The following is a 24718-nucleotide window of genomic DNA, read 5'->3' as shown; positions in this document are numbered from 1 at the left end:
ACATATATACATTTATGTATATGGATTTATATGGTGTTCTAGAAGAAAGAAGCAAATAGAAAAAGGAACAGGAAATATCTGAAGAGATAATAGTTAACAAAATTTTATAATTAATAAAAGACAAACCTCATAATCAGAATAAATAAAGGAATATTCTTCCACAGTATATCATAGTAAAAATAAAGAAAAGCAAAAACAAAGAGATGATATTGGAAACAGTGAGAAGAAAAAGATTACCTACAAAGAAATAACAATTAGATTCACCGCGGACTTCTCAATTTCAACAATGGAAACCAGAAAATTTTCAAAGTACTGCCACAGATTAATTTCAACCTGTAATTATATACATAGATAAACTACTATTCAGGAATGTGAACAAAATAAAAGCATTTTAGAACAACAACCAATAAACCCTCAATAAAGGAAATTCCAAAGTATATTTCAAACAAAGGAAAACAGTCTCACAAAAATGGTTCCAGATAAGGGAAGGAGTCATGATGAAGAAACTGATAAAAATAAAGGAGAGGATAAATCTTTCTTAAAAAAAATTGCATAAAACGATAACGTCTAACTTGGAGCAAGAAAAGATGATATAGCAAAATAAGTGGACAATTATATAGTAAAAGTTAATCAGAGCTAGCTATATGTAACATTTATTATAATAAAAAAAAAGAGAGGGGTGCCTGGGTGGCGCAGTCGGTTAAGCATCCGACTTCAGCCAGGTCACGATCTTGCGGTCCGTGAGTTCGAGCCCCGCGTCGGGCTCTGGGCTGATGGCTCAGAGCCTGGAGCCTGCTTCCAATTCTGTGTCTCCCTCTCTCTCTGCCCCTCCCCCGTTCATGCTCTGTCTCTCTCTGTCCCCAAAATAAATAAACGTTAAAAAAAAAAAAAAAAAATTTAAAAAAAAAAAAAAAAGAGAAATAGAATTTAGAATTTCCAAGTCAGTGGGGAGGGAAAAACAATAGAAGTTTTTTAAAAACTACAATAATCCAAAAGAAATTCATAATGGTGAAAAAAAGAGAAACATAAAAATCAAGACATACAGAAAGCAGAATATAGGAAAAATTGCATATGAAAACCAGTGAAGGACAGGATAAGAATGGAAATCTGGCCTTTCATGAATCATAGATGCAAAAATCACTGTGGAAGTATCAGGAAACTGAATAAGCAATGTATTTAAAAATTTATATGTCGTGATCTAATTGAATTAATCCCAGACAAGAATGCAAGAACACTTTAGCATTGGGAAATTTACTAATAGAGTTTAGCATGTTAATATATTGAAGGAAAAAAGTTATCTGATCATCTCTTTAAATGGAGAAAAAAGCATTAGGGAAATCCAATGTTTACTATCACAATTCATAGCAACTTAGGAATAGAAGAAAACTTCTTTCCTGATAAAAGGAATCTACCGTAAGCTTACAGAAATTTACCACACCTGATAGTGAAATGTCAGGTTAATTCACATTAAAATCAGGATTGAGACAACTATGCTCACTATCATTACTATATTGAATAACATAAAGAAAACCATAGTAGTGCAGTTAGACAAATGAAAGAAATAAAGGGAAAATTAAACAAATTGTGGGGCACCTGGGTGGCTCAGTCGGTTGGGTGTCCAACTCTTGATTTCTGGCTCAGGTCATGATCTCATGGTTCATAGGACTGAGCCCTCCGTTGGACTTGGCACTGACAGCATGGAGCCTGCTTGGGATTCTCTCTCTTCTTCTCGCTCTGCTCCTCCGCCATTTGTGCGTGCACTCTCTGTCTCAAACAATAAAAAAATGAACCAAATCATCATATTTGAAAATGTTTGTATAAAAAAAAGAATCCACTGAAAATTATTTGATTTAATCAGATAAAAGCATAGTAACTGGATATGAGAGTATATATAGTCTTTAACATATAATTATTATATATTATTATAAATATATATTTAATATACATTAATATTAAATTTAATATTAATTAATTAAGAACACTTTATTGGAAGATATTAAAGAAATAAATCAAGTACACGAGGAAGAGACTCTGATATACTAAAGCTGTTTATTTTTAAGTGAACTCTACCCATAACATGGAGCTTGAACTTACGACCTTGATATTAGGAGTTGGATGCTCTACCAACTAAGCCAGCCAGGTGTTTCAGCATAGATGATTAGTGCATATCCTAACCTATATATACATTTAATGTGAACTCGTTTCAAAATCATACCCAAGTTTGTTATGCAACTTCACAAACTGGTGTGAAAATGTACATGAGCAGCTAATGGCAAGAACAGCCAAGATAAATTTGAAAAAAAAAAAAAAAAAAAACAACAAAAACAGGATGGAAGGATTTGCCCAATTATAAACAATGCTTATTATAAAGCAATAATAATTGAGACAATATTATGTGGCCTCAGAAGGAAACAAAAGACCAGAGGAACAGAAGAGTAAGCCTAGAAACAGAACCACACATAAACACAAACTTCACATATGACAAATGTCATTGTTAATCAATAGAGATAATATAGACAATTCAATAAACGGTGCTATACAATTGGTTACAAATACGGAAAAATAAGTTATGTCCACATGTCATATAAACTCCTAAATATGATAAGGAAAAGCATAAGGATTTTAAGAATGATAAGAGACTACTTTATGACTTTGGGACAAAAAAGAACGTTTAAAGAAGTTTGACTTATTTAAGGAATGAAAAAATAAACCACACACAGGGACAAGACATTTTCAGCGTAAGAGGAGCCCAGGTCCTGGTTAAAACCCTATGTGTGATTATTCAGGCCTGACCACAGGCAATCACCAAGACTTTTCCTGACATGCCTCATGGAGAAACCTGCCTTCCCCATACCAGATGTGTGCACCTAGCTCTTTGTGGCCTCTGAAGGGAGCTGCAGTCAAGCACTCACGCCCCGCTGAGTGGAGCTCCCTGAATATTTGCCTTCATTCCTAGGTCTCAGTATCCGAGGCACTGGGTGGAGGACTTCTTCAGGTGCTTCTGCTGAGTCACTTTGTCAGGGAGAGGAGGGGAAACCAAGAAGACACTTGTTCTAGCTCTTCCCCATAAGCCTCTGTCCATCCCAAGATTCATAAAACTGCTGGAGCCTTTGTTTGATTCTCTCTCCACAGGAGGACAACACCCATGTCTAGGTGGATCTACCTGACCCTTAACTGATGCACTTTTGTCTGGGAAAAAATAGAAGGTGAGTGAGGAGCCAGTGCTTTCTCCAGTTGTAATCTCTTGCTTATATCACAGCAGTAAGTCACTAAATGCCCGTCTTTCTCATTTTGGGGTTCTTGTTTTAATTGGCTACTCTGATATCTGATAGCTCAGCTCACTCTCTCTCCGAGCTCAGCTGAGCTCCTGACAATACATAACTGATAAATGGTTAGTACCCAGAATATAAAATGCTTTCCTACAAAGCAGTAAAAGAAAAAATTAGGAAATGGGGAAAGAATACAAAACACTTGGGGCGCCTGGGTGGCGCAGTCGGTTAAGCGTCCGACTTCAGCCAGGTCACGATCTCGCGGTCCGTGAGTTCGAGCCCCGCGTCAGGCTCTGGGCTGATGGCTCAGAGCCTGGAGCCTGTTTCCGATTCTGTGTCTCCCTCTCTCTCTGCCCCTCCCCCGTTCATGCTCTGTCTCTCTCTGTCCCAAAAATAAATAAACGTTGAAAAAAAAAAATTAAAAAAAAAAAAAAAGAATACAAAACACTTGACAGAAAGAAGAATGGGCTGTAAACATATTAAAGATATTAAAATTTTTCACAACTATGAGATACACAAAAGTTAGAATTTGATAATATAAAGTGTTGGCAAGGATGTGGATAAGTAGGAAGCCAATATGCTGATGGTAGAAGTGTAAATATGTACTAAGACTTTGGAGGACAAGAATCCTAGGTGGTCCAAGGTACAACATAAGCACCAACCAACATCACAAATCTTGTAAATAGTGCACTCTCAGTTACATGGCAATTTGAAGAAGTAATTTATGATTAATCAAAAGAAAACCTCACAAAGGCTAAGTTTGCGCTGCCAGGAAATCTCATCAATCCTTGTTTGTTTGGTTTATTTTCTTTTTTCTCCTCCACTTAAGGCATTGTGGTTATCAGTTTAATTTGCTATAAAATACAATTAATGTTATTATGCTTAATTTGGTTTAAGTCTAAGGAGGGGTAATCAGAGACTTTTTACTTTTCATTGTAATTTTATTAAAGTAACCTAAAATTATTGCTCAGAACTCTTTATCTTTCAACAAAGATCATCCTATAATCACCTAAGCGTTTGCTATTGCCATTCGTTTACTTAATTCATCATAAAGAGATGCTTCTTGGATATGGATTTCAAATTTGATTATCAATGTATTATCATCTAACTTTCAGTGTTCCAGGTTTCAAAGTGTAGGAATGAGCATTAAAAATTTAATAAAAAATACTTGAATTCCTACTGAATAGAAGGAAGTTTGAGCTACAAAGAATCTATATCAGAGTTTTTCCAAATTTTACTATAAACACCCAGATGGGTTTTTCATAAATGATATGTTAAATGAATATAATTTCTTAAGCAGAAGTGATTGCATAATTAGCAAGGAGGAAGAAATTAAAGGAAATTGCATTTAGTGGGATGAAGACAGTCATTCTTTGTTGATGAAATTCACAATGAACAGTGTGTGTGTTTATCAGTTATGGAGTAATCTGCATGTACTAAAAAATACTGCATCAAAATATATGATATCAAAACGATTTTAATTGAGGGGCACTTAGGTGGCTCAGTTGATTAAGCATCTGACTCTTGACTTTGGCTCAGGTTTGTGAGTTCAAGCCCTTTTGGGCTTTGTGCTGACAGTACGGAGCCTGCTTGGGATTCTCTCTCCCCCTCTCTCCTTGTCTCTCCCCTGCTCATGCTCATTCTATCTCTCTCAAAATAAATGGATAAACTTTAAAAAATTTTTTAAAGATTTAAAAAAACCATTTTAATTGAAAGGAAAAATTACCCAAACACTATACTAAGAAAATATAAACATACTTTTCAGTCTTTGTTGGATGAAGTAGACAGAAATTAGAACTGTAGATATTCTGATAATATAACTAATAAAATTTATTAATTTCCCCAAATTTGCACCCTACCAATAATACTACTCATTTTTTAATAACCATGGAAAATTTGGAAAAATTGATTACTGGGCCACAAAGGAAGTTTCAAATTACAAAAAACATAAATGGCATAGGCCATATTCTCTGAATACGATGCAATAAAACCAATGTAATAATAAAAATATGAACAAAAAATATCACTTAAAAATTGTAAACTCTGAATATTCATAACATTTTTCATCCAAGAAGAAACAAAACTTGCACTTAAAAATTAACAATAGAGAGCAAACTGAGGGTCAATGGAGGGTGGTGGGTGGGGGATGGGCTAGATGGATGATGGGTATTAAGGAAGGCACTTGTTATGATGAGCACTGGGTGTTGTATGTAAGTGATGAGTCACTGAATTCTACTTCTGAAGCTAATATTGCCATGTATGTTAACTAACTAGAATTTAAATAAAAATTTAAGAATAAAATTAAAATTAAAAGTTGTGATTCTTTAGGAACATACATTCTTAAACCCTTAAATAAAAATTACACAAAATGAATTCAGTCACATGCCAAAAGTAATACACTTATTATTTTAAGTGGCTCTAATTAAGAAATACTAGATTAATATTAGAATGTATATTCATATAATTAATTCAATCAATAAATCAAAGCCAAAAATATATCATTATCTCACTACAAATCTAACAAAATTCAGTAAAGTTCAATACCCATTCTGATGAAACTCTTCACAATAAAATAAAAAGTTATTTTCTGTATATATTTATTAGTATCTATATAGCATTCCCATATCTGGTATTAGCAGAGTATTTTATTGTAGACTAGCCCTCTTACCAAGACAGCTAGAAAAGCTGGTTAAAAATACAAAGTGCATGAGAGATATGCGGTACAATGATACTGCTGAGTTATTTGGCTCTGGGTTGTGAGGTGAGCTCACCTGAGTTCCCTTCTGAATCCCACCTGGACACTCTGCATGATGGCCACAAGTCTCTCCACTCAGATAAGAGGAAATGTAAGGCATGTACTTCACTGAAGTAAAGCAGCACACACTCCCCTCCGCCCACCGTGCTCAAGAGAGGGGCAAGAAAAATGTTCACCCCATAATCTGAAGACATTTCAAGATGCCAGAATAAACCCAAGCCTGCCACACAGATCTGAGACAGATCGAGTCACAAGTCTCGTACAATGGAAACTGATATTCACCACTGTCAGCAGTACATTAAAAAAAATTACCTAAATATTCCAGATAGAACATCTGGAAAGTTTCCTCTGATCTGTAAAATGCATGCTATATCTAAATTTCTCTCTTTTTTTTTTTACTTTTAGGCATTGCTGCATAAAACTGCCAGTGTTATTAATGCATCTCCCTCTGTTATTCCTTGCTTTACTAAATATGGGAAGATCAGAGAAGCAGGTCTTTAAAAGAAGCAAGTGTTACTGTTGAAGGATGAACAGTTCTGCCTTTCCCTTTCCTAATGCGGCAGGTGCCACAGGCTTTCCACAGAGGAATATGTGCAAAAGAAAGAAAGAAACAAACAAGAGCTAGGCCCATTGAATGTTCAAAAAACCAATGTACAGAACAAACAAAACAATACAAAAACTTTCTCCAGATTTTAGGAAATATTTTACTCTAATCAAGAGCTCTTGGGGAGCCTGGGTGGCTCAGTCGGTTAACTGTCTGTTAATTTCAGTTCAGGTCATGACCTCATGAACCGTGAGATCAAGCCCCCATCAGGCGCCACACACTGACAGTGCAGAGCCTGCTTGAGATTTTCTCTTTCCCTTTTTCTCTGCCCCTCCCCCTGCTTGCACACACATGCTCTCTCTTGCTCTTTCTCTCAAAATAAATAAACTTAAAAAAAAATCTCAAAGCATGTGGCAATGGTAGACTGAAATTTTCATACTGTTCAACTGTGTGTCTTTTGTCTTCCTAAACCATTCTGGTATGTAAAGTTTTTAAGTTATTTATGTTTTTCCCCACATCATCTTTCATGTCCAAAAGCCATAAATAAGTTGGAAATAACAAGTGTACATGGATTCAGAAGTTTTATATTTGTCATCTTCACACGGACTGCCTACTTGATGAACCCAAATGCTGTTTGCACCCCCACCCCCACTGCATTGTAGGCTGTCCTTACCTGTGTTCCTGTTTCTGTCTCATGGTTCTGAGGCAAATGGGACTGGGGCCTCCTTGTTTTCTTGTAACAGTCCTTATTCACTTCTTTCATGTTTACATCATCCTGATAAGTAACAGCTTTTAGATTTATATCTTTTTTTTCTTCTTCCCTCCTTCTTTCTCCCCTTCCCTCCTTTCTTTCCCTTCCTGCTTCCATCCTTCCTTCCTTCCTTCTCCTTCCTCCTTCCTTCCTTCCTGCCATTAACTATATCACCTGGGCCCAGTGCTGAGCTTTTTTTAAATTTTTCTTTTGTGTCAATTCCTCAACATCATTGTTTAAATTCCACCAAAAAAAAAAAGAAAAAAAAAAAAAAAGATGAGCATTGAAAATGGAGACACAGCAGTGTTGCTTAATGGCCTACATATTGCTCCAGTATGTGATCTGAAGAGACTTGAAATTAAAAGCATAATAAGCTCAAGCACATATTAAATTAGGATAGCTTGTTCTTCATAAAATCTAACCACAAGTAAAAATAGAAAACCTATGAGAAATTTGACAGTGACATATTGAGGGGATGAAAGTTTTTAGGTTAAGATGCAATGACTTCATAAGTGAAGATCAATTGAACGTCCAAACCAATTTTTGAAAGGAATTTAATTTAGTTTGATCTATGTTTATAGAAGGAAATTAATGCTTCATACATTGGATGTGTAAATTAAGGAGCATAGAGTTGGCAAAATCAATACACTATACATTATCATTAATTTAGAGTAGAAGTGGAAAGATGGAGCAGGAGATGGAGTGGAGATGGACAGGAAGAAAAGCAAAAAGAGGAGGAGAAAAAGAATACTAGATAAACAAAAACAGAAACGGAGGCAGGATAGGGTAGGGAAAGAATGAGGGCAAGTATTTTGTTGAGCTGTCTAAATCAGGCACTCTATTGGTGCTTTATTTGTTTTAATGTAACCCTCAGAGAACCCTGAGAAGTGGGCATTATTAATTAGGCACTTTTATAGATAGAAATGATCTTACGGGTCAAGTTGAGAGTGGGATCTAGATATGGATATTTCACCCTCCCCATCCTTCTGCCTTTGGGATCTGCCCACCAAAGACAGCCATTCTGCTCTTCTGGGTCTGGCAGAGTTTCAAGAAAAAGGCTCAGCCTCTGTGTACCAAATGTGCTGTAGCTGAATCAGAACCATGTGATTCTGAGGTCTGTATCATGAAGCCAGTGTTCAAATACTCGTAAGCCTCATCCTTCAAAGAATTTTCATAATAAAGGAGATATTTGCTCTCTCTATCTGAATGATTGCTCTTCCGTCCTCCTTCACTTTCTCACTCCCTTCCCGGGCACTACCATACTCCTATCTCTCTCAATTGATTCTGAAATGAGGCTGCAAAAAAGAGGTGTTATGGATGGATTGCTCTGTGTCAGCTACTACTGCAACAACACTGCATAAAAAAGAACCACAAAATCTCAGTGGCATACAGCAATGAGCAGTTATTTCACTCCTGGATTCATTGGTCAGATGGTATGGCTCTGTTCCCTGCGTTCATTTTGAAGTCTAGGCAAAAGAGTCAGCAGCTGCCCACAGGAAGATCTTATCCCATGCCTTTTGAGACTCAAAAGGGCAAACCCTCCTTCTCAAGTACATTTCAAGTTCCTGCCTGCTTTACATCTACTCTCATCCCATTGGTCAAGGTAAAGGAGCTGGGGGGAAAGGCATAATGAGCAGGGGAGGGGCAGAGAGAGAGGGAGAGAAAGAGAATCCCAAGCAGGCTCCCCACTGTCAGTGCTTAACTGACTGAGCCACCCAGGCATCCCTTGAATATATATATATATGTGTGTATATATATATATATATATATATATATATATACACACATATATATATACACACATATATATACACACACATATATGTATGTATATACATATATATATACACATATATACATATATATAAATGTATATATGCATGTATATATATATTCAAGGAAATAGCAAGGAGGTGGGTGCAGGGAGAGATAAAGAATAGGGTCAGTAATTCAATCTACCACACTCTAAAATCCTTACATTCACCATCAAGAAAAACAGAAATGCATGCAGTTTGGTAGGCATTGAAGTGTCTTTTAATTCTCCCTGCTTCAGCTATAGAGCTTCATTTCCACTTCTCTGCATGAACCATACTACGGGATACTTCATAGTATGATACTTTGTACATTCTCTTCCCTATCTGAAATGCCTTTCTCTCCACTCCTTAACCTAGTAAAAATATGACTACCCTTCAAGAGTCAGACTCACATGATACCCCCCAATTTAAGTATTCCATGATTTCCTACCTTGGGATAATTTGTAATTATAAATCTACTTCCTTTACTACATTTACAGTTCCTCAAGGCCAAGGACTATATATGTAAATCATGTTTTTGCCTGTATCAAGCATTATGCTGTTTTAAAAGAAAACAAAATGTTTAGTCCGAGTTTTTGAGATAACTAAATGTCCATTATATTCTGCTGTTCATTTTGGCTGTGGGTATCAAAGTTGGTTAGTCTGGAAAGTAACGAATTTTGAAACAGCTTTTTCATTCATGTGATAAATATTTATTCTGCCCTCAAGATGCCCAGATCCAATGGGCAAGAATAAGAAGTGAGGAGGTGACAGATGCTTTGAGGAGAGAAAAACTTGATGGCACATCTTATTCATTCATTCATTCAACATATAATTATTAAACCCTTTTTATCTGGCAATTACTGCAATATAGGGGTGAAGGAGACAGACATGGTCTCTGCCCTTATGAGACTTAGACTTTGGCTAAGAAGACAATTATTAAATATACATTCACAAGTGCACTGAGCTTCATAAGGAAGTCTAAAGTATTTTGGGTGTGTGTCAAGATCTAATCAGGAAAACAAAAACCACCTGAATTCTTTTTCAACTTACTACAGTTCATGCTCAGTGTTACCTTAGTTCCAGGTGTACAACACAGGGAGTGATTCAACAACTCTATATGTTATGCTATGCGTACCACAAGTGTGGTAGCTACCATCGGACACCATAATACAATGTTGTTATAATACCATGGGCTCTACTCCTTATTCTGTGCATTTTATCTCCTTGACTTATTCCTTGCAGAACTAGAAGCCTGTGTCTCCCACTCCCTTCACCCATTTTACCCATGCCCCCACAGCTCTCCCCTCTAGCAACCATCAGTTGGTTCTCCGTATTTATGAGTCCATTTCTGCTTTTGGTTTGCTTATTCATTTGCTTTTTTAGGCTCCACATGTAAGTGAAATCATATGAAAAACCACCTGAGTTTTTAAAACATCAGGATTAAAAAAAAACGTTTATTTATTTTTGAGAGAGAGAAAGAGCACACAGCAGAAGGGCAAAGAGAATCCCAAGCGGGCTCTGCACTGACAGTGGCAAGTCCAATGCGGGGCTCAAACTCACAAACTATGAGATCATGACCTGATCTGAAGCCAGATACTCAACCAGCTGAGCCACCCAGGCTCCCCTAAAACAGCAGAATTTTGTTGCGGGGGCACGGTTACACAGGTGCTGAAAGACTGAGAACCCCAACAGGACACCCAGGGCATCCAGAGGCTAGCAACAATAGCAAACCATTATCTCCCTTATCCCAGCCTGAAGGGACAAAAGCAGAAGGCAGCATTATCAGAGCACAGGGGCCAGTGTGGAACCACATCAGGCTACCAGTCAAGGCACTGCTGTTGAGGGGATGGCACAAAGTTTGCCTTCCATCTTCCCCTCACCTTTCAGTTCTCCCCAGGATTTGACCCTGGCAATAAAACAACTGGCAGGGGAATTCTTTCTTCTGTAAACTAGAGCCAGACCAAGAAAGGAATTTGAGGACAAATTGGCCCAGGACCTTTATAAGGAATACAAAATAGGAATTAAGAGTATCTAAAATAATGCTGGGAATATCAGTTTTGAAACCTCCACTCACTTCCTACCTCTTCATCAGCCTGGCTATCTAGCCACACAGTCAGAAATGTTTGCTGGCAGTCTTAAAATACCCTTTCTTCTTTTTACTCAGACATAAATCTGAGCAAAGAAAATAAAGTGAGGTAGAAGAAACTCTCAAAGTGGTATAAGAAATCAAATGAAGAATTTTTTTTAAAGTATGTCTTAGTATTCCATATAGATACGAAGAAGAAACATAGGCTTTACTGAAGCACTGTGTAGAAAACAACCCACAAGATTTTGGTTCAAATGATAACTTTTACATTTAGAAGCTGGGAGGCCATAGGCAATTTATTTAATCAATCTGACCTCAGTTTCCTTATCTATAAAATGAAGTCAGTAATATCTCCCTTGAGATGTGTTGTGAGGATTTCCAAAGAGACTTAGAGGTTATGGGGGGGGGGGGGGGAGGGAGGGTGGGCTTATACTCAAGTTTGCACGAGAAGCAGCCATTGCCCACTTTGCTACTGTCACCAATTAGAATTAATGTATGTTAACCACTTGGGGACACAGTAGGTGCTCAGTGAACAGTTACTTTTCTTATGTTTATAAATCATTAAGTAAACCTTTGTGTGTAGTTTATTCATTTGGAATTAAGGTACATGTTGAAAGGAAAATTATTTGTATTGTCATCTTAATCTTCGCATTCATCTATTTACTATTAAACTAAAAAGTTACATAGGAAAAAAATCCCTGACTCCTTGGTTTAGTCTGTCATGTCCTCCTTCTAGACAACTTGGTTCAGTTTGTCATATCCTCCTCCTAGACAATTGCAATCATGTCTTTTTTCACCACTGGATTCTCAGTGGTCAGGACAGAGCCTCCTAGGACATGAAAGGCGCTAAAATCGTGTTGAGATACTGGCTTCACTTTAGTAATTGATTGCTCAACAGATAATTCTGAAATAATTAAGTTGCTGATAGCTACAGTTCAAAACTTAACAATTGCTTCCCAACATGCCTTTATAGACGAAAGACTGAAGCTACCATCTCCATATTAGAGCAAAGGCTTTATGCAAACAGAATGTTCACTGGGTGACTGGTCAACTCTCAACTGAATTCCTCAGGTGACAGTCTAATTCTACTGAATGGGAGCTTACTATAAAATTCAAAAAGTTATCATTCCAATAGGCAAATCTTAAAATAATGGTTGACACTAAATAAGAATTTCTTCTTGGCTATGTTTCTTCTGTGTGAATCAGAAAGACTAAAATTTTAATACTAAATGAAACATTATATCTTTGTGTCAAATGTTGAAATAATTTCTACATGTAATGCATAATTTTGAAAATTATGTCTTCCTTTCCAGATCTCCCAGTTACAAAACATCCCACATCATCTTTTTGTAACTCTAATACTAGGCTGAGAATTTTGTCTTTGATCTCTTGCCATTACAAGAATTTCATAAGATCAAAAATGACTCATCAGAAAGCCTTGTTTTATAATTTCTCAAGCTCCATTATTTCCAAAACCTTTTATCTCCATTTTATTTCAGTCGGTCTGATAGCTCTGAATTTCTTCACTTTGAAGACTAAATCTCAAGGCTTTACCTCTATGTAGATTCTTTCTTCCAGCTCTGTTTCCTCCCACATTTGTTGCACTTAAGCCTTGCCATCAGATAACCACTATTTTCCCTTTCCCTTTTGGTGTCTTTCAACACATTGGGGTGTACTTTGGCTTTTTTTTTTTTTTTTAATCTCTCTGGTTAGCCTAATCCCATGCTCCTTTCAGCTCTGCTCTTCTGTCTAGCATCTTTGAGTCCCTAGGCTCTTTAATCTTCCACTGACTTACAAAATCAATTCATAACCCTTGATTATTGTCATACTTGCACTCTTCACTTCTTTTCCTTACAACGTCTAATGTTACTGGATGCCAAGATTGTGCTGACTGGATCTATTCAAATTCTTGTAATTTTCATCTCAATTTCAGGAAACTTTTAATTCATTTCTTGTGGACACATAATCATGTTCCCTATAGAAACCTTAAAAAGTGTTTTTCTCTCCCTCCCTAGTCTCCCAGTCCCACAATGGCCTCAGTGGAAACTTTATCTCATTTAACTTCTGTGGTCTTTAACACGCTGAGTCTATTAATTCCTGGGGCATCTTTATGACATGTCTATATGCGACTTTTCTCAATACTGCCATATACAGAGGTGATCAGAATTTGTGGTAGTGGCTGAGGAGAGAAGAGCACAGGTGAACTGGTTTGAAAAACTCCCTTGTGTGGTAGGCATTGTTGATGCCAGAGAGAAACAAGGAAAGAGATACCTAAGAAAATCAATCTGGGGTCAGAGCAATCATCATAAACTGCCTTCAGAACCACCTCTAAAATGAGGCCCAGCTTTAATCGTGTCAAAACTGTGTAGCAATTTATGTCCGAGGGAATGGTAAAAACAATAAAGTGGATCAGCTAGCAATGAAAGGAGTCAAACATCTGAGTGTGATCAAAGAAAGAGGCAGTCAAAGAAAGCCCTTGTAAAACCATTTTCATTCCAGGTAACCACAAAAGATGTGACCTCTCAGGAGCAACATCAGCAACATCGCACCAGTAGTTAAATAAACAAGCAAACTACAATAATAAGCACCAAATGGGTAGGGGAGAATCATATCCAGAGTTGCTACAATATATTATCTAAAATTAAAAAAAAAATATACATATGATATGCAAAGAAATAAGAAAGTTGCCCACACACAGTTAAAAAAAAAAAAAAAAAAAGCAAGCAATAGAACTTTGAGGGGGCCCAGATGTTGACCATAGCAGACAAAGACTTCAAAGCAGCTATCATAAATATATCCAAAGAACGAAAGGAAACTATGTTTAAAAATTTAAAGAAAGCATGATGATAATGTCTCATCAAAGAGACAATACCAAAAAGGAGAAAGACATTATTTAAAAAAAAAAAAAAAAGATGGAAATTCTAAAGTTGCAAGTAAAATAACCAAGAAAAAAAAAATCACTACAGAGCTCAACCAACTGAACTGGTAGAAGAAAGAATCAGAAAATATAAAGAAAAGCTGATAGATTACACAATTAAAAAAAAATGAGAGAACAAAAAGAATGAAGGAAAAGTGAACAGAGCCTCAGAGTAATGTATGACACATTAATCTCACCAACATACTTGTATTGGAATTACCAGGAGAGGGGAGAGGAAAAAGCAAGCAAACAAACAAAACCACAAAAACTTGTTCTAAAAAATAATGCCCAAATTTCCCAAATCTGATGAAGAACATTAATCAACACATCCAAAAGGCTCAACAAACTCCAAGTAGGGAAAACACAAAGAGAGGTATATCCAGAAACACCAGAGTCAAACGCTGAAAGACGTTTTTGTCTAAAAGACATCTTTATCTAAAGAGGAAATATGAAGTAGCACAATGAAGCTTAAATAAAGGCAATGTCAGATAAATAGAGATTAAAAGAATTCACTGTAAGAGAACCCAACTATCAAGAAATACTTAAAGAAATTCTTCAGGCTGAAAACAAGTGACCTCAGACAGTAATTCGAAACCATATGAAAAATAGCAAAGAAGTAGAGTACTGGTGAAATAATTATGTAATTATAAAACTTTGCATACATGGATATTACTTCTCCTTTCTCTTCTTAATTGATTTAAAAGGTAGTTATATAAAATTATATATAAGTGTGTGTGTGTGTGTGTGTGTGTGTATTGTTAGGCCTATTACATATAGAAATGTAATACATTTGCTGATAACAGCAAAGAGGAGATTGGGGAATAAAGTTGTATTGGAGTAAGGTTATGACTTTTCTTCTCCCAGCTTCTCTAAAAGGCATACAATTATGTAAATTAACACTTATTACAATGTATTGTTGGGTTTGTAACATTTATAGATGTAATATGTATAATAATGGCACCACAAGGCAGGAAAAAGAACTATATAAGAGTAATATATCTATATGGTACTGGAATTAAGTTTGTATAAATCTGCAGTAGACTCTGATAAGTTAAAATATATATGGGAAACCCTAGAGCAACTACTAAGGAAATAACCCCAAAACAAACAAACCAAAAAATTAAGAGGATTTTTGCTTTTACCAAAAAAGGGTGAAAGGTAAAAATGGCATTCAGCATTGGTTTTACAGCGAGCCTCCTAGAGGAAGCATGCGGTCTGAGCGGTCAGAGTCACGCTGCCAAGCTCTGTCCCTGGGAACCACACTCAGCATCTTAGCGTCAAATTGCTATCTTTGAACCGTATCTGTGAATACCTGTGCTGATGTGGGGCACGAGCAAACGGTCAAGACAGAATTATTGAGACGTTTTTGGTGCAAAATAAAAAGGTGCTTTTATTACAGCACAGGGACAGGACCCGTGAGCAGAAAAAGCTGCATTTTTGCTGTATGAATCTGATGGTTATATACGCAGTGCTCAAGGGGCAGGGGACATGCGCAGGGAGTATTAGATAATAGATATCTTGTTCGAATTTCTACTCCTAAAACTACTTTTGCAAGATTTCTCTGGTGCTTTATCATTCAGCTCGATATTAACTATTGGTGAGATGTACAGGCAGTCATGAGAGAATGTAACAACCAGTACATAATTGACTCTTATTGGACCTATATTGTCAGGCTATATAGGTTAGTCTTCTATGCTACAGGTGAACATTTTTCTGCTTCTGTTCTTCATCATTTCCTCCCTGACCAATTTTTCAGTCCTTACATCTTTAAGATTGTTGAAAGGCAAAGGGTTCATCTTCTGTACCTTCCTCAAGTTGATAGGGGTCATAGAGATGTCCCTACTCAGGGACTGAAATTAGTTACTCTCTTACCCTACAAGAAACTGTTATGGTGGGCCATTACTGTAGAGTCTAGAGGGGACATCGGGATGAATTTGTTTTGAGTAGGATCGAAGGAGTCAGGAACTGCTTGCTTGGCAATACGAGAGAACCAAGCAAAAGAGACAACACATTAGAATTATTATTAAAATGAAAAATAAGAGGAGCAATGAGGTGGATGATAGCCCACCTCCTGACCAGGAATGTAACCAATTATCAAGTGACAATGCAGTCATTAGGAGCACCAATTTGATTCTTTGTATCAGTAAGTAAACCTGTTACATTTTAGTTATAATCTAGAATACAGACACAATATTCTTCTTTAACAATGGCAGACGTTCCTCCTCGTGCTGCTGTTAAGATATCTAATGTCATTCTATTTTGTAGAATCGATTTATGCATTAGAGTTAGTGTTTAATAACATAATGCTATATTGGGAGTCATTTAAGGCCTTAATGTGTATTTATCAAGGGCCTCCATGTGCCGTATGACATCTTCTAAATGTACTGATGGAAGAAAAATAGATGTCAGATGGTCACACCAATGGAACGTGGATCTTGTCCAGCATTGTCGTGAGCCCATCTGTGGGTTGGCATTTTCAGTTAAAATTTTGATAGTTTGAGGATAAGAAAAAGGACTCTTATGGCCTGGAGAGTCCCATGTAACATTTGTCATAGATCAGCAAGAAACATTTTTTTTTTTTTTTTTTTTTTTAGTAATAGAAATATCCTTTTATGTCCTGGTATTGGAGTGATCTGTCATATTGGCTATGTATTGATATAAATAAGGCCAATCTGTACCTTGTAATGGAGAAACCCACCAAGGGAGGTCTGAAGTGCTTGATGTGTGCAATAAGCCACAAATCTAGCATGAAGACTGGTTTTGTAGCTTACCATGATGTGTCCATTGTAAAGAGTTACCATTTATTTATGGTATACATGTGGGCTAAAACTTTGGATACATTAGCAGAGTCATCTGGGATATATACACATTTAGTCTCAATATTAGCATAATAACTTTTTCTTTGACTTGCATTCAGGATATCAAGGGCCATTAAGTTTTGGGGGGCCACTTTTCGAATTTGTGGCTGACTTCATTTTGGGTTTGGATAAAGGTGGCCGCTATATGTTTGGCTTTAACCTCTACTTGTAATTTTACATCAACAGAGGTGGCTCTCAGGACAGATATGATTAAAGGATAAAACCAGTAAGAAGCCTTCTTTCTCTGATGTCTAATCTTAACAATATTCTAATTATGAGGAATCACGGGCAAGTGGGAGATGATCTGTTCCAGGAGATAAGGACATACCCAAGTGTATTATCCAATCCAAATATTAGGAGGCTGGGGTCATCTATTTTTTCCAAAGTCCATAGTTAACGCAGTGGAGTGGGGTATGCTCTGGCTTTTAAGGAGCAATTTTGTTATCCCAGCCACATAGAATTAATCAAGGTGACAGCGAAGTTACACAATTATTGGAGAGTCCATCCCATTGTCCAGCTATTTAAATAACCACATGCCCATAGGGTCCCTTTTATTATCCCCACAGAGTAACAAGCAGGAAGACTATCTATATATGAGCTATTATGGCAATCTTTGAAGTTTACCTCAAGTTGTCTAGCTTACGCTATTTAATCAAAACTAGAATCTAACATTCATAAGGATGTGTTATTGAAACACTTTTCTCTAAATTTACCCTTATTTCCAGAGATAACCAAATCAAAACTAATTTGTAAAACAAATCCACTTTAAATTTTTTAAATGTTTATTTATATTTGAGAGACAGAGACAGAGACAGAGAGAGAGAGAGAGAGAGAGAAAGCACAAGTGGGGGAAGGGCAGAGAGAAAGGGAGACAGAATCTGAAGCAGGCTCCAGGCTCCGAGCTGTCAGCACAGAGCCTGATGCGGGGCTCGAACCCCCAAGCTGCAAGATCATGATCTGAGCCCAAGTCGGATGCTCAACCAACTGAGCCACCCAGGCACCCCAAAACAAGTCCACTTTTAACAAACTTGACCTAATTATTTACATAAGCTCAGCAAGAATAGTGGTTGATCAGACAGATCCTTTAAAATATGTATTGCTGGGAATCTTTTATAAGGAATCTCTAGATTGAACTTTCAATAGACTCCTAAGGCCAGAGCCAAGCCAAATACTTGTCAGACTTGTCTGCAATACCTATAGATTTGGGTGTATTCATTCCTTTTCTTGAGGTCCCCTAAATATCTTGAGGTTTCTGCACCTGCCAGGAAGTGCCATTCTTTACTCACCTGGTAAGGCTCCTAGGAACTCTGTAAGTAAGGTATCGGGCTGACATTTCAAAGGGGGTTCTATTGGCTCCACAAAGTCAACCTTAATTCCTTAAGGCTGTCTGGTCATATCTGAGTCTATGCACGCCTCTCTCAAATATGACATTTCTGTCAAAGCCTCGGTAATATAACCAATGTTTCCAAATGGTGTCCTGTTACTAGGAGAGTAGAATCTCACTGAACTTATGCAAATAATTGTAATTGCTACAGAAGAAAGAATACTCACTGAGAGTTTCTGAATTCTGGAGGGTTCATGTAGGGAGACAAGTTAGAGGTTTCAATTTGTTTGCAAAGGAATATTTTATCATATTTCTATACGTCACAGGTATCATAAGAGAAAACTTCCTTATTCTGGAAGAGAATACATTAGAGAACCAGCAATGTTTCAAACAAGAGTCATAAAAACTATAATCATCTTTCTCAATTCATTTAGTCTTATGTTAGTAATTTTTGTTCAGGTCACATGTAGCTATCCCATTAGTTCAAGAAATTTAACCCAGTTCAGTTTTATTATGTTAAACATATCAAATACCTATACTAAAAAAAAAAAAAAAAAAAGTCATTTACATGAGTCTCCTTGAAGACAAAACTTGCCCAGGCAAGAGCATCAGAGCAATAACTATAAATGACAAAAGAACATCAGAAATGGACATGGCTAAAGACTGATATGAAGAGTTCATTATAATGCAGCTGACAGAAATATGGTTCTGTGATACATAAGACTTCAATAATCAGAATATCAAGTGATGACCTTATGTTAGGACATATTAAAACTTCAGGAATTTTATATATTTTCTTGAATAGTTGCAGCATTTACCTATACAATATAACCAATGGTTTATCATCATTGGCTTGATAGTGCTTAACACACCAAGTAAGACTAATTAGTCAAAAAGACTCTATTTACCATTTAAATCTTAGGAAGTTTGTTAAAAAACTCAAAGTTTTAAAGCACATGCCTAAATAGGATTACAGATCATTATAAATTTAATATTTATATTTTTAACAATGGTGGCAATAAGGGATTCTACAGAGAGTTATATAGTTGTTAGCAAAACTTAGCTCCTTTAACACTGAGAAGTTTTAACTTTCTTAAGTAACCAAAGACCTGAAAAGACAAAACACAGAAGCTTTAGCTTTCTAGGCAGATAGAGGGAGAGAGAGAGGGAACAAAAATCTAGGTGCTTAATTTCAATTTATTTTGTGCATCTGTTAACAAGATGTGTTGTAGGTATCAGAAAAGCCTATAAAAGAGGTTATTTTTGGGGTCTGGGGATGCTAAAACTTTTTTCACAAATTAATGGTATTGTCATTTTGGCTTATGAAAGGTTTCATGATAAAGCTCTATTTTTTTTGTTGTTGTTATTTAAAAGTTTTATTTTGAGACAGAAAGCATGAGCAGGGGAGGGACAGAGAGAGAGGGAGAGAGAATTCCAAGCAGGCTCTGTTCTGAGCCCAACACAGGGCTCAAACACATGAACCTTGAGATTGTGACTTGAGCCTAAATGAAGAGTCAGAGGCTTAACCCACTGAGCCACCCAGGCACCATGGTAAAGGTGTTTTTAGATAGTGGGTAATTATCTGTACTAAAAGTATTGATTGTAAAACATGATATGGGGCAAAGGGAAGAAAACAGTTTAACAGTCAAGTGGAGGGGAAGAATAACTGGATATGTATTTTATGAAAACAGATGACTAAAGAAATTATCATCCAATATTTGTTGGTTGAGCCAGCAGTTAGAAAAATAACTAGGTACCAACATGCTAATATTACAGGACACTACATTTTTGTTAGTGGTTTGGCAAAACCATTGTTGTAGTGAAATGTATTTTTACACTAAGTTGTACATGCAAGTACATTGAAATGCTATACATACTGATGCACAATCAGAATACTACTGGAAATAAAAAAAAAAATGAGGAAGACTAAACCTTGAGGTAGAAAACTTTCCCTTTTTTATAGGATATGGGAAGCAAGTACCAGATATTTTGGTCTCAGCTCTTCCAGCTCCCACCTTCCTGTCCTCTCAGGACCCTGAAATAACTTCTTTTTTTATAGTTTAGCCTCAAAGTAGATTCCAATTTATCAGGGCCAATCACAAATGTACACATACGGGTATGTACCTATTACTGTCACCAGCTACACCCCAAGAGCTGGCCTTTACTGCTCACCTGATTGTACTCACTAACCTTTGTTTTATATTTTCCCCTAAGCTCTTCTTTGCAGCTTTCCTCTTTACTCAGGCAAATGAAACATGAAACCACCCCCAGGTGATGGCGACTGCCCTGACAAGACCTCCCACTGGCCCAGACCACCCAGACCATTTAAGCTAAACCTGACTCATGCCTGCTCAGAAGGACCATGAGATGATCTCTCTGGAATGACCCACAATTGCCTTTACCTCATTATAATACTAAAATCTCCACCCAAGGAAGAGTCTTAACTTCATTTACATAACATACAAGGATCCTTGTAATGCAAGCCTCCTTTCCTTAAGGCACAAGGTTGACCTTAGGCTTCCCTATCTAAATATTCATTTTAACCCTAAACAAAAGGAATCCGTTCACTCTATCTTGGGGAGGTACAGCTTTGGAAGCCATTCCCCACGATCTCTTGATTCCCTGCAAATAAAAGCTTTCTTTGTGCCACAACTCAACCTGGTGCAGTTTCTGACTCACCAAAGAGCAAACTCCTATTGGCTCAATTACACTACCAAACAACACTGGACACCTGGCTGCAAATTCCCATTTTCTTCTATTACACTCCTGTAGCTGTGGGTAAAAAAACACTAGCTAAGCACAGTCAGAAAACAGGCTGTTTTACTTGTTAGCATATTAGTCATTGGTACTGAAAGTGCATAGATGCCATCTTTTTATGCCAACTTCCTTGAGTCTTCACTAGTTGCCAACCTTTTTTCCCTCCTCCAAATTCCCAAGGTTTAAAAACTTTAAATCATTCTTATCTCAACTTGTTGGTAAATTCTGAGAAATGGCAAGTGACTAAATTTGTTTTAACTTAAGAAAGATACCATCAGTGAATCTATACAGAAATGTCCAGAGGCCAAACCTCTTAGCCACAGCTGCCAGCCTTGCAAGGCTGCAGTACCATGCATCCATATACAGAACTTGGGCAGTACCACATACCCACATGCACATTTATGGCATAAACAGCACCTATATCTAATATCTAATTATCCCCACTCTACAAACTATTTCTTCCAAATCACCATTTAATCAAGCAAATCTCCTGTTCGACAAAGTGCAATGGCTTAAGTTGCTCATTTCATATTAAACTGGAATTAAATACTTTCAATATTTGGACTTCTTCCCATCAGTCCAAACCTGGGTTCCCACTTCTTCCCTACCTCCACATCTCCATACCTTAAAACTTGCTTATCTTCTCGGCTTCTTCGTACATTCTGTTCCGTCCACCAGACTGTTCCCTTATTTACTAAGATCTACCTTCAGTTCCTCCTGTTTGACAAAATGATCCCTATCCGGGTGAAAAATGACTTTCCTTTTAAGGTGTCTTCCAAAGAACATCCTGTCTGGGCCATATGACAGGTAATAGCACAGAATGCTAAATTTGTTGGGCATATGTTGAGTATTCATTAAAAAAAAAGACAGAAACGTTTTCCCCGCTCAATAACCCATAAAAGATGTTTAAGAAGTAACACATTTTGGTACCTTCCGCTCTCTCCCCTTCTTTCCAAATTCCCTAAGCCGGCTTTCTTTCTCTTCCACTCTTCCCATGCCTATGGGGAGACTGAAAATGTGGAGTTTGTGGGCTGGGCTGCACCAACTTTTTTTTTTTTTTTTTAACTTTTTTCAAGGTTTATTATTTTTCAAAGACAGAACGTGAGCAGGGGAGGAGCAGAGGAAGAGGGAGACAGAATCTGAAACAGGCTCCAGGCTCTGAGCGGTCAGCACAAAGCCCGATGCGGGACTCGAACTCACAGATGGCGAGATCATGACCCGAGCTGAAGTCGGTCGCTTAACGGACTGAGCCACCGGGCGCCCCTCAGCTGCACCAACTCTTAACGCTGTGTGTCGGAACCGAAAGCGCGTAGCAGGTCCATTAGCCTCCGGCTCGCTCAGGACCTAAGAGAGGGCCCACTCAAGCCCGCCACCACGCCGGGAAAATGGGGCACTTCCTGGCGGGGCGGAATTTCCGGGATTCTCCCGCAGGAAAATGGAAAAAGGCGCGCGTGAGAGAGAAGGGATGCGGAAGAGCCTAAAGAAAACGAGAAGAGGAAGGACGCGGTAAAGGGAAGGCCTGAGGCGGAACCAAGGGGAGGTTCCGGCAAGAGGGAAAGGGTCGCGGGGGAGCGGATAAAGGGGGCGGAAAGCGGAAGAGGGTCGTGGGGGAGCGGAAAAGGAGGTTGCCTGCTTCGAGGCGCACTGGACTGCGTGGCTGTAGGGGCTGCCCTTTAAGTGTCATCTAGCACAGGACTCTAGCTTGTCGCTGTGTCATGGGCTTTAACGCTTCTCGGTACGAATTACAAGCGGGGACCCGCCCGGGCTCACCGGCGCGTTCCTAGTGACGCCATCGCGGAGGTCCACTGCCCTCTGCTGGGCGTGGGGACACAGTGCCGAGCGCCGCAGACGGACTTTGCGAGGTGAAGGAGGGCACTTGGGAAAAGAGTAAAACTTTTCTAAGGGTTGTGGCAAAATAGCCTACATTAGCATTTTCAAAAGAACGGGGAGACATGATTTCAACGCACTAGTTTAAATTCTAAATACTTTTCAGGCATAGACAGGGTGGGTGATGTTCCCTAGGACTTCTGGATTTGTCCTGTGCATTAAATTATTTTGCTTAATTAAGACATTTGTTTCGTCCAGCCGACTTTTCAGTAACAACAGAAAAATGTCCAAATCATTTTTGGTAAGGGTTCTTTAATTCTAAAATACTTTTGAGCCTCGAGAATCCTTTTAATGCTACACCACACACCAGGGTCACAAATGTAGGGGATTAAAACCACTGGTTACTTAAATTATGTATTTAAAGGGCTTATGGGACCTTGAGAAAAAAAGTGTATCAACCCTCCCAACTGCCTTTGTTTTCCAACTCTGAGAACCTCCTGTTTGCCAACTGTTGGCTCTAGGTGCTAGAGATATAGAGATAAATGGCCTGGGCAAGAATAACAGAGGACCCCTTTTGTGAAACTTTGCACTCTATTGGAGGAAATAAGCTTCGGGGGAAGATGTAATCGTGAAGTCTACTGGGAGAGGGAGGAGCATAGCAGGAAAACAGCTGATCCTTTCTTGATCTCCCCTTGCCGGATCTGAAAGAGAAGTAGTTAATAGTTGCATTTCAGGAAGAGAAACCAGCTTGCAAGAATGGAGTTGAAACAGGGTGAGTGACGGGAGTAAGAAAGTGGATAGTTCTTTGGGGACAGATTCTTAAGCCTCCTAAGGCATTATGGATTCTTAATACTTGTTTGCCAAATTATTATTGTCTTACATTATTTGTCAAGCACCATTCTAAGCGTTGCAAAGGCCTTGCTTTCCAAAATCCTGTGGCAACGTCGGTTAAACGAGTAATTACGTGGGGGGGAAAAGAATATAAATGCTGTGCAAGCAAACAGTAAGAGTATTTTATGTAGCCTAAGTATTAAAGGAGATGACTAGGAGTTACTCTGCGGAAGAGAAAAGTGTAACAGGTGAGGGGTCACATATATAGACGTGAGGAACAAAGAGAAAAACCTGAAGGATTTGAGAAACTAAAAGTTCATTTTGGCTGTATGAAGAGGTGTGTGTATGGTGGCATGTGATAAAGCTCGAAAGGTAGGTTATATAATGACAGTCTCAAGAGAAACCAAAACTTGAAAATCAAGTCATGTTTGGACAGTCTTAAATAGAATCTTTCTGACTTTTTTTTGTTGTTTACCACCTCCCTCGGGCTAATTGTTTTCTTATTAAGTATGCATTTGTGTTAATTTTCTGTATTAAATAAATCCAGCAGATGGTAAAACGGGTTACATATGGCTTTTAAGAGAAAAGCTAGCTTATTTCCTGTGCAGGGAGGGGAACTATTTGATCCTTTGCAGAACTTTAAAAAAACAATTGGAGAGAGTAACACATTTGATCTTGGATGTCAGGACCTTTCTTCTCTTTCCCTTTTCCAGTGGCTTGGTGATGAGCTCATTCCACTGGTCTAACTCTGGCAGGACAGCAAAATATCCTTTACAACAAGTTTTAAACATACGTTTTGTCATGAATACAGTTTATAAAATCGTAAATTCCTCAGAACTTTTCCATTGCCTTACGATTCTGGAACAGATCCAAAATGCTGACTGTTTAACTACATCCTTACACAGAACCTGAATCTTAACCCTTGTTCGTACACATCTACTTTCAGACACTATAGTATTTTCATAGTGGCTGATACTTTATCATCTCCTTAGCACTGAACTCT

General features: G+C 37.8%; 1 protein-coding gene and 1 long non-coding RNA gene across 7 annotated transcripts in view; one reads left to right on the top strand and one right to left on the bottom strand.

Annotated features, from left to right (window-relative positions):
- LOC125165319 (uncharacterized) overlaps positions 1-22390 on the bottom strand; it is a 48846-nt gene extending 26456 nt beyond the window's left edge. The window contains exons 1-3 of one of the 4 annotated variants that reach the window (XR_007152067.1): positions 22258-22390; positions 18528-18652; positions 1594-1764 (exon numbers count right to left, since the gene is read on the bottom strand). This is a non-coding gene — a long non-coding RNA (uncharacterized LOC125165319). Of the gene's footprint in view, positions 1-1593; positions 1765-18527; positions 18653-21681; positions 22206-22257 lie in introns of those variants that run through there. The other 3 variants (XR_007152064.1, XR_007152065.1, XR_007152066.1) reach the window with 3 other exon arrangements.
- Positions 22391-22430: 40 nt separating this feature from the next.
- Positions 22431-24718, top strand: part of ECHDC1 (ethylmalonyl-CoA decarboxylase 1) — a 55243-nt gene continuing 52955 nt past the window's right edge. The window contains exon 1 of one of the 3 annotated variants that reach the window (XM_047858042.1): positions 22431-22563. Coding sequence is in view for 1 of the 3 variants with exons in the window: in XM_047858039.1 (XP_047713995.1) it covers positions 23641-23656 (16 nt within the window). In the remaining 2 variants the exon portion in view is untranslated. Of the gene's footprint in view, positions 22564-22779; positions 22920-22986; positions 23657-24718 lie in introns of those variants that run through there. The other 2 variants (XM_047858040.1, XM_047858039.1) reach the window with 2 other exon arrangements.

The sequence above is a fragment of the Prionailurus viverrinus genome, chromosome B2 (genome assembly GCF_022837055.1).
Source record: "Prionailurus viverrinus isolate Anna chromosome B2, UM_Priviv_1.0, whole genome shotgun sequence".
Classification (NCBI taxonomy): Eukaryota; Metazoa; Chordata; class Mammalia; order Carnivora; family Felidae; genus Prionailurus; species Prionailurus viverrinus.
This window is presented reverse-complemented; position numbering and strand designations above follow the sequence as displayed.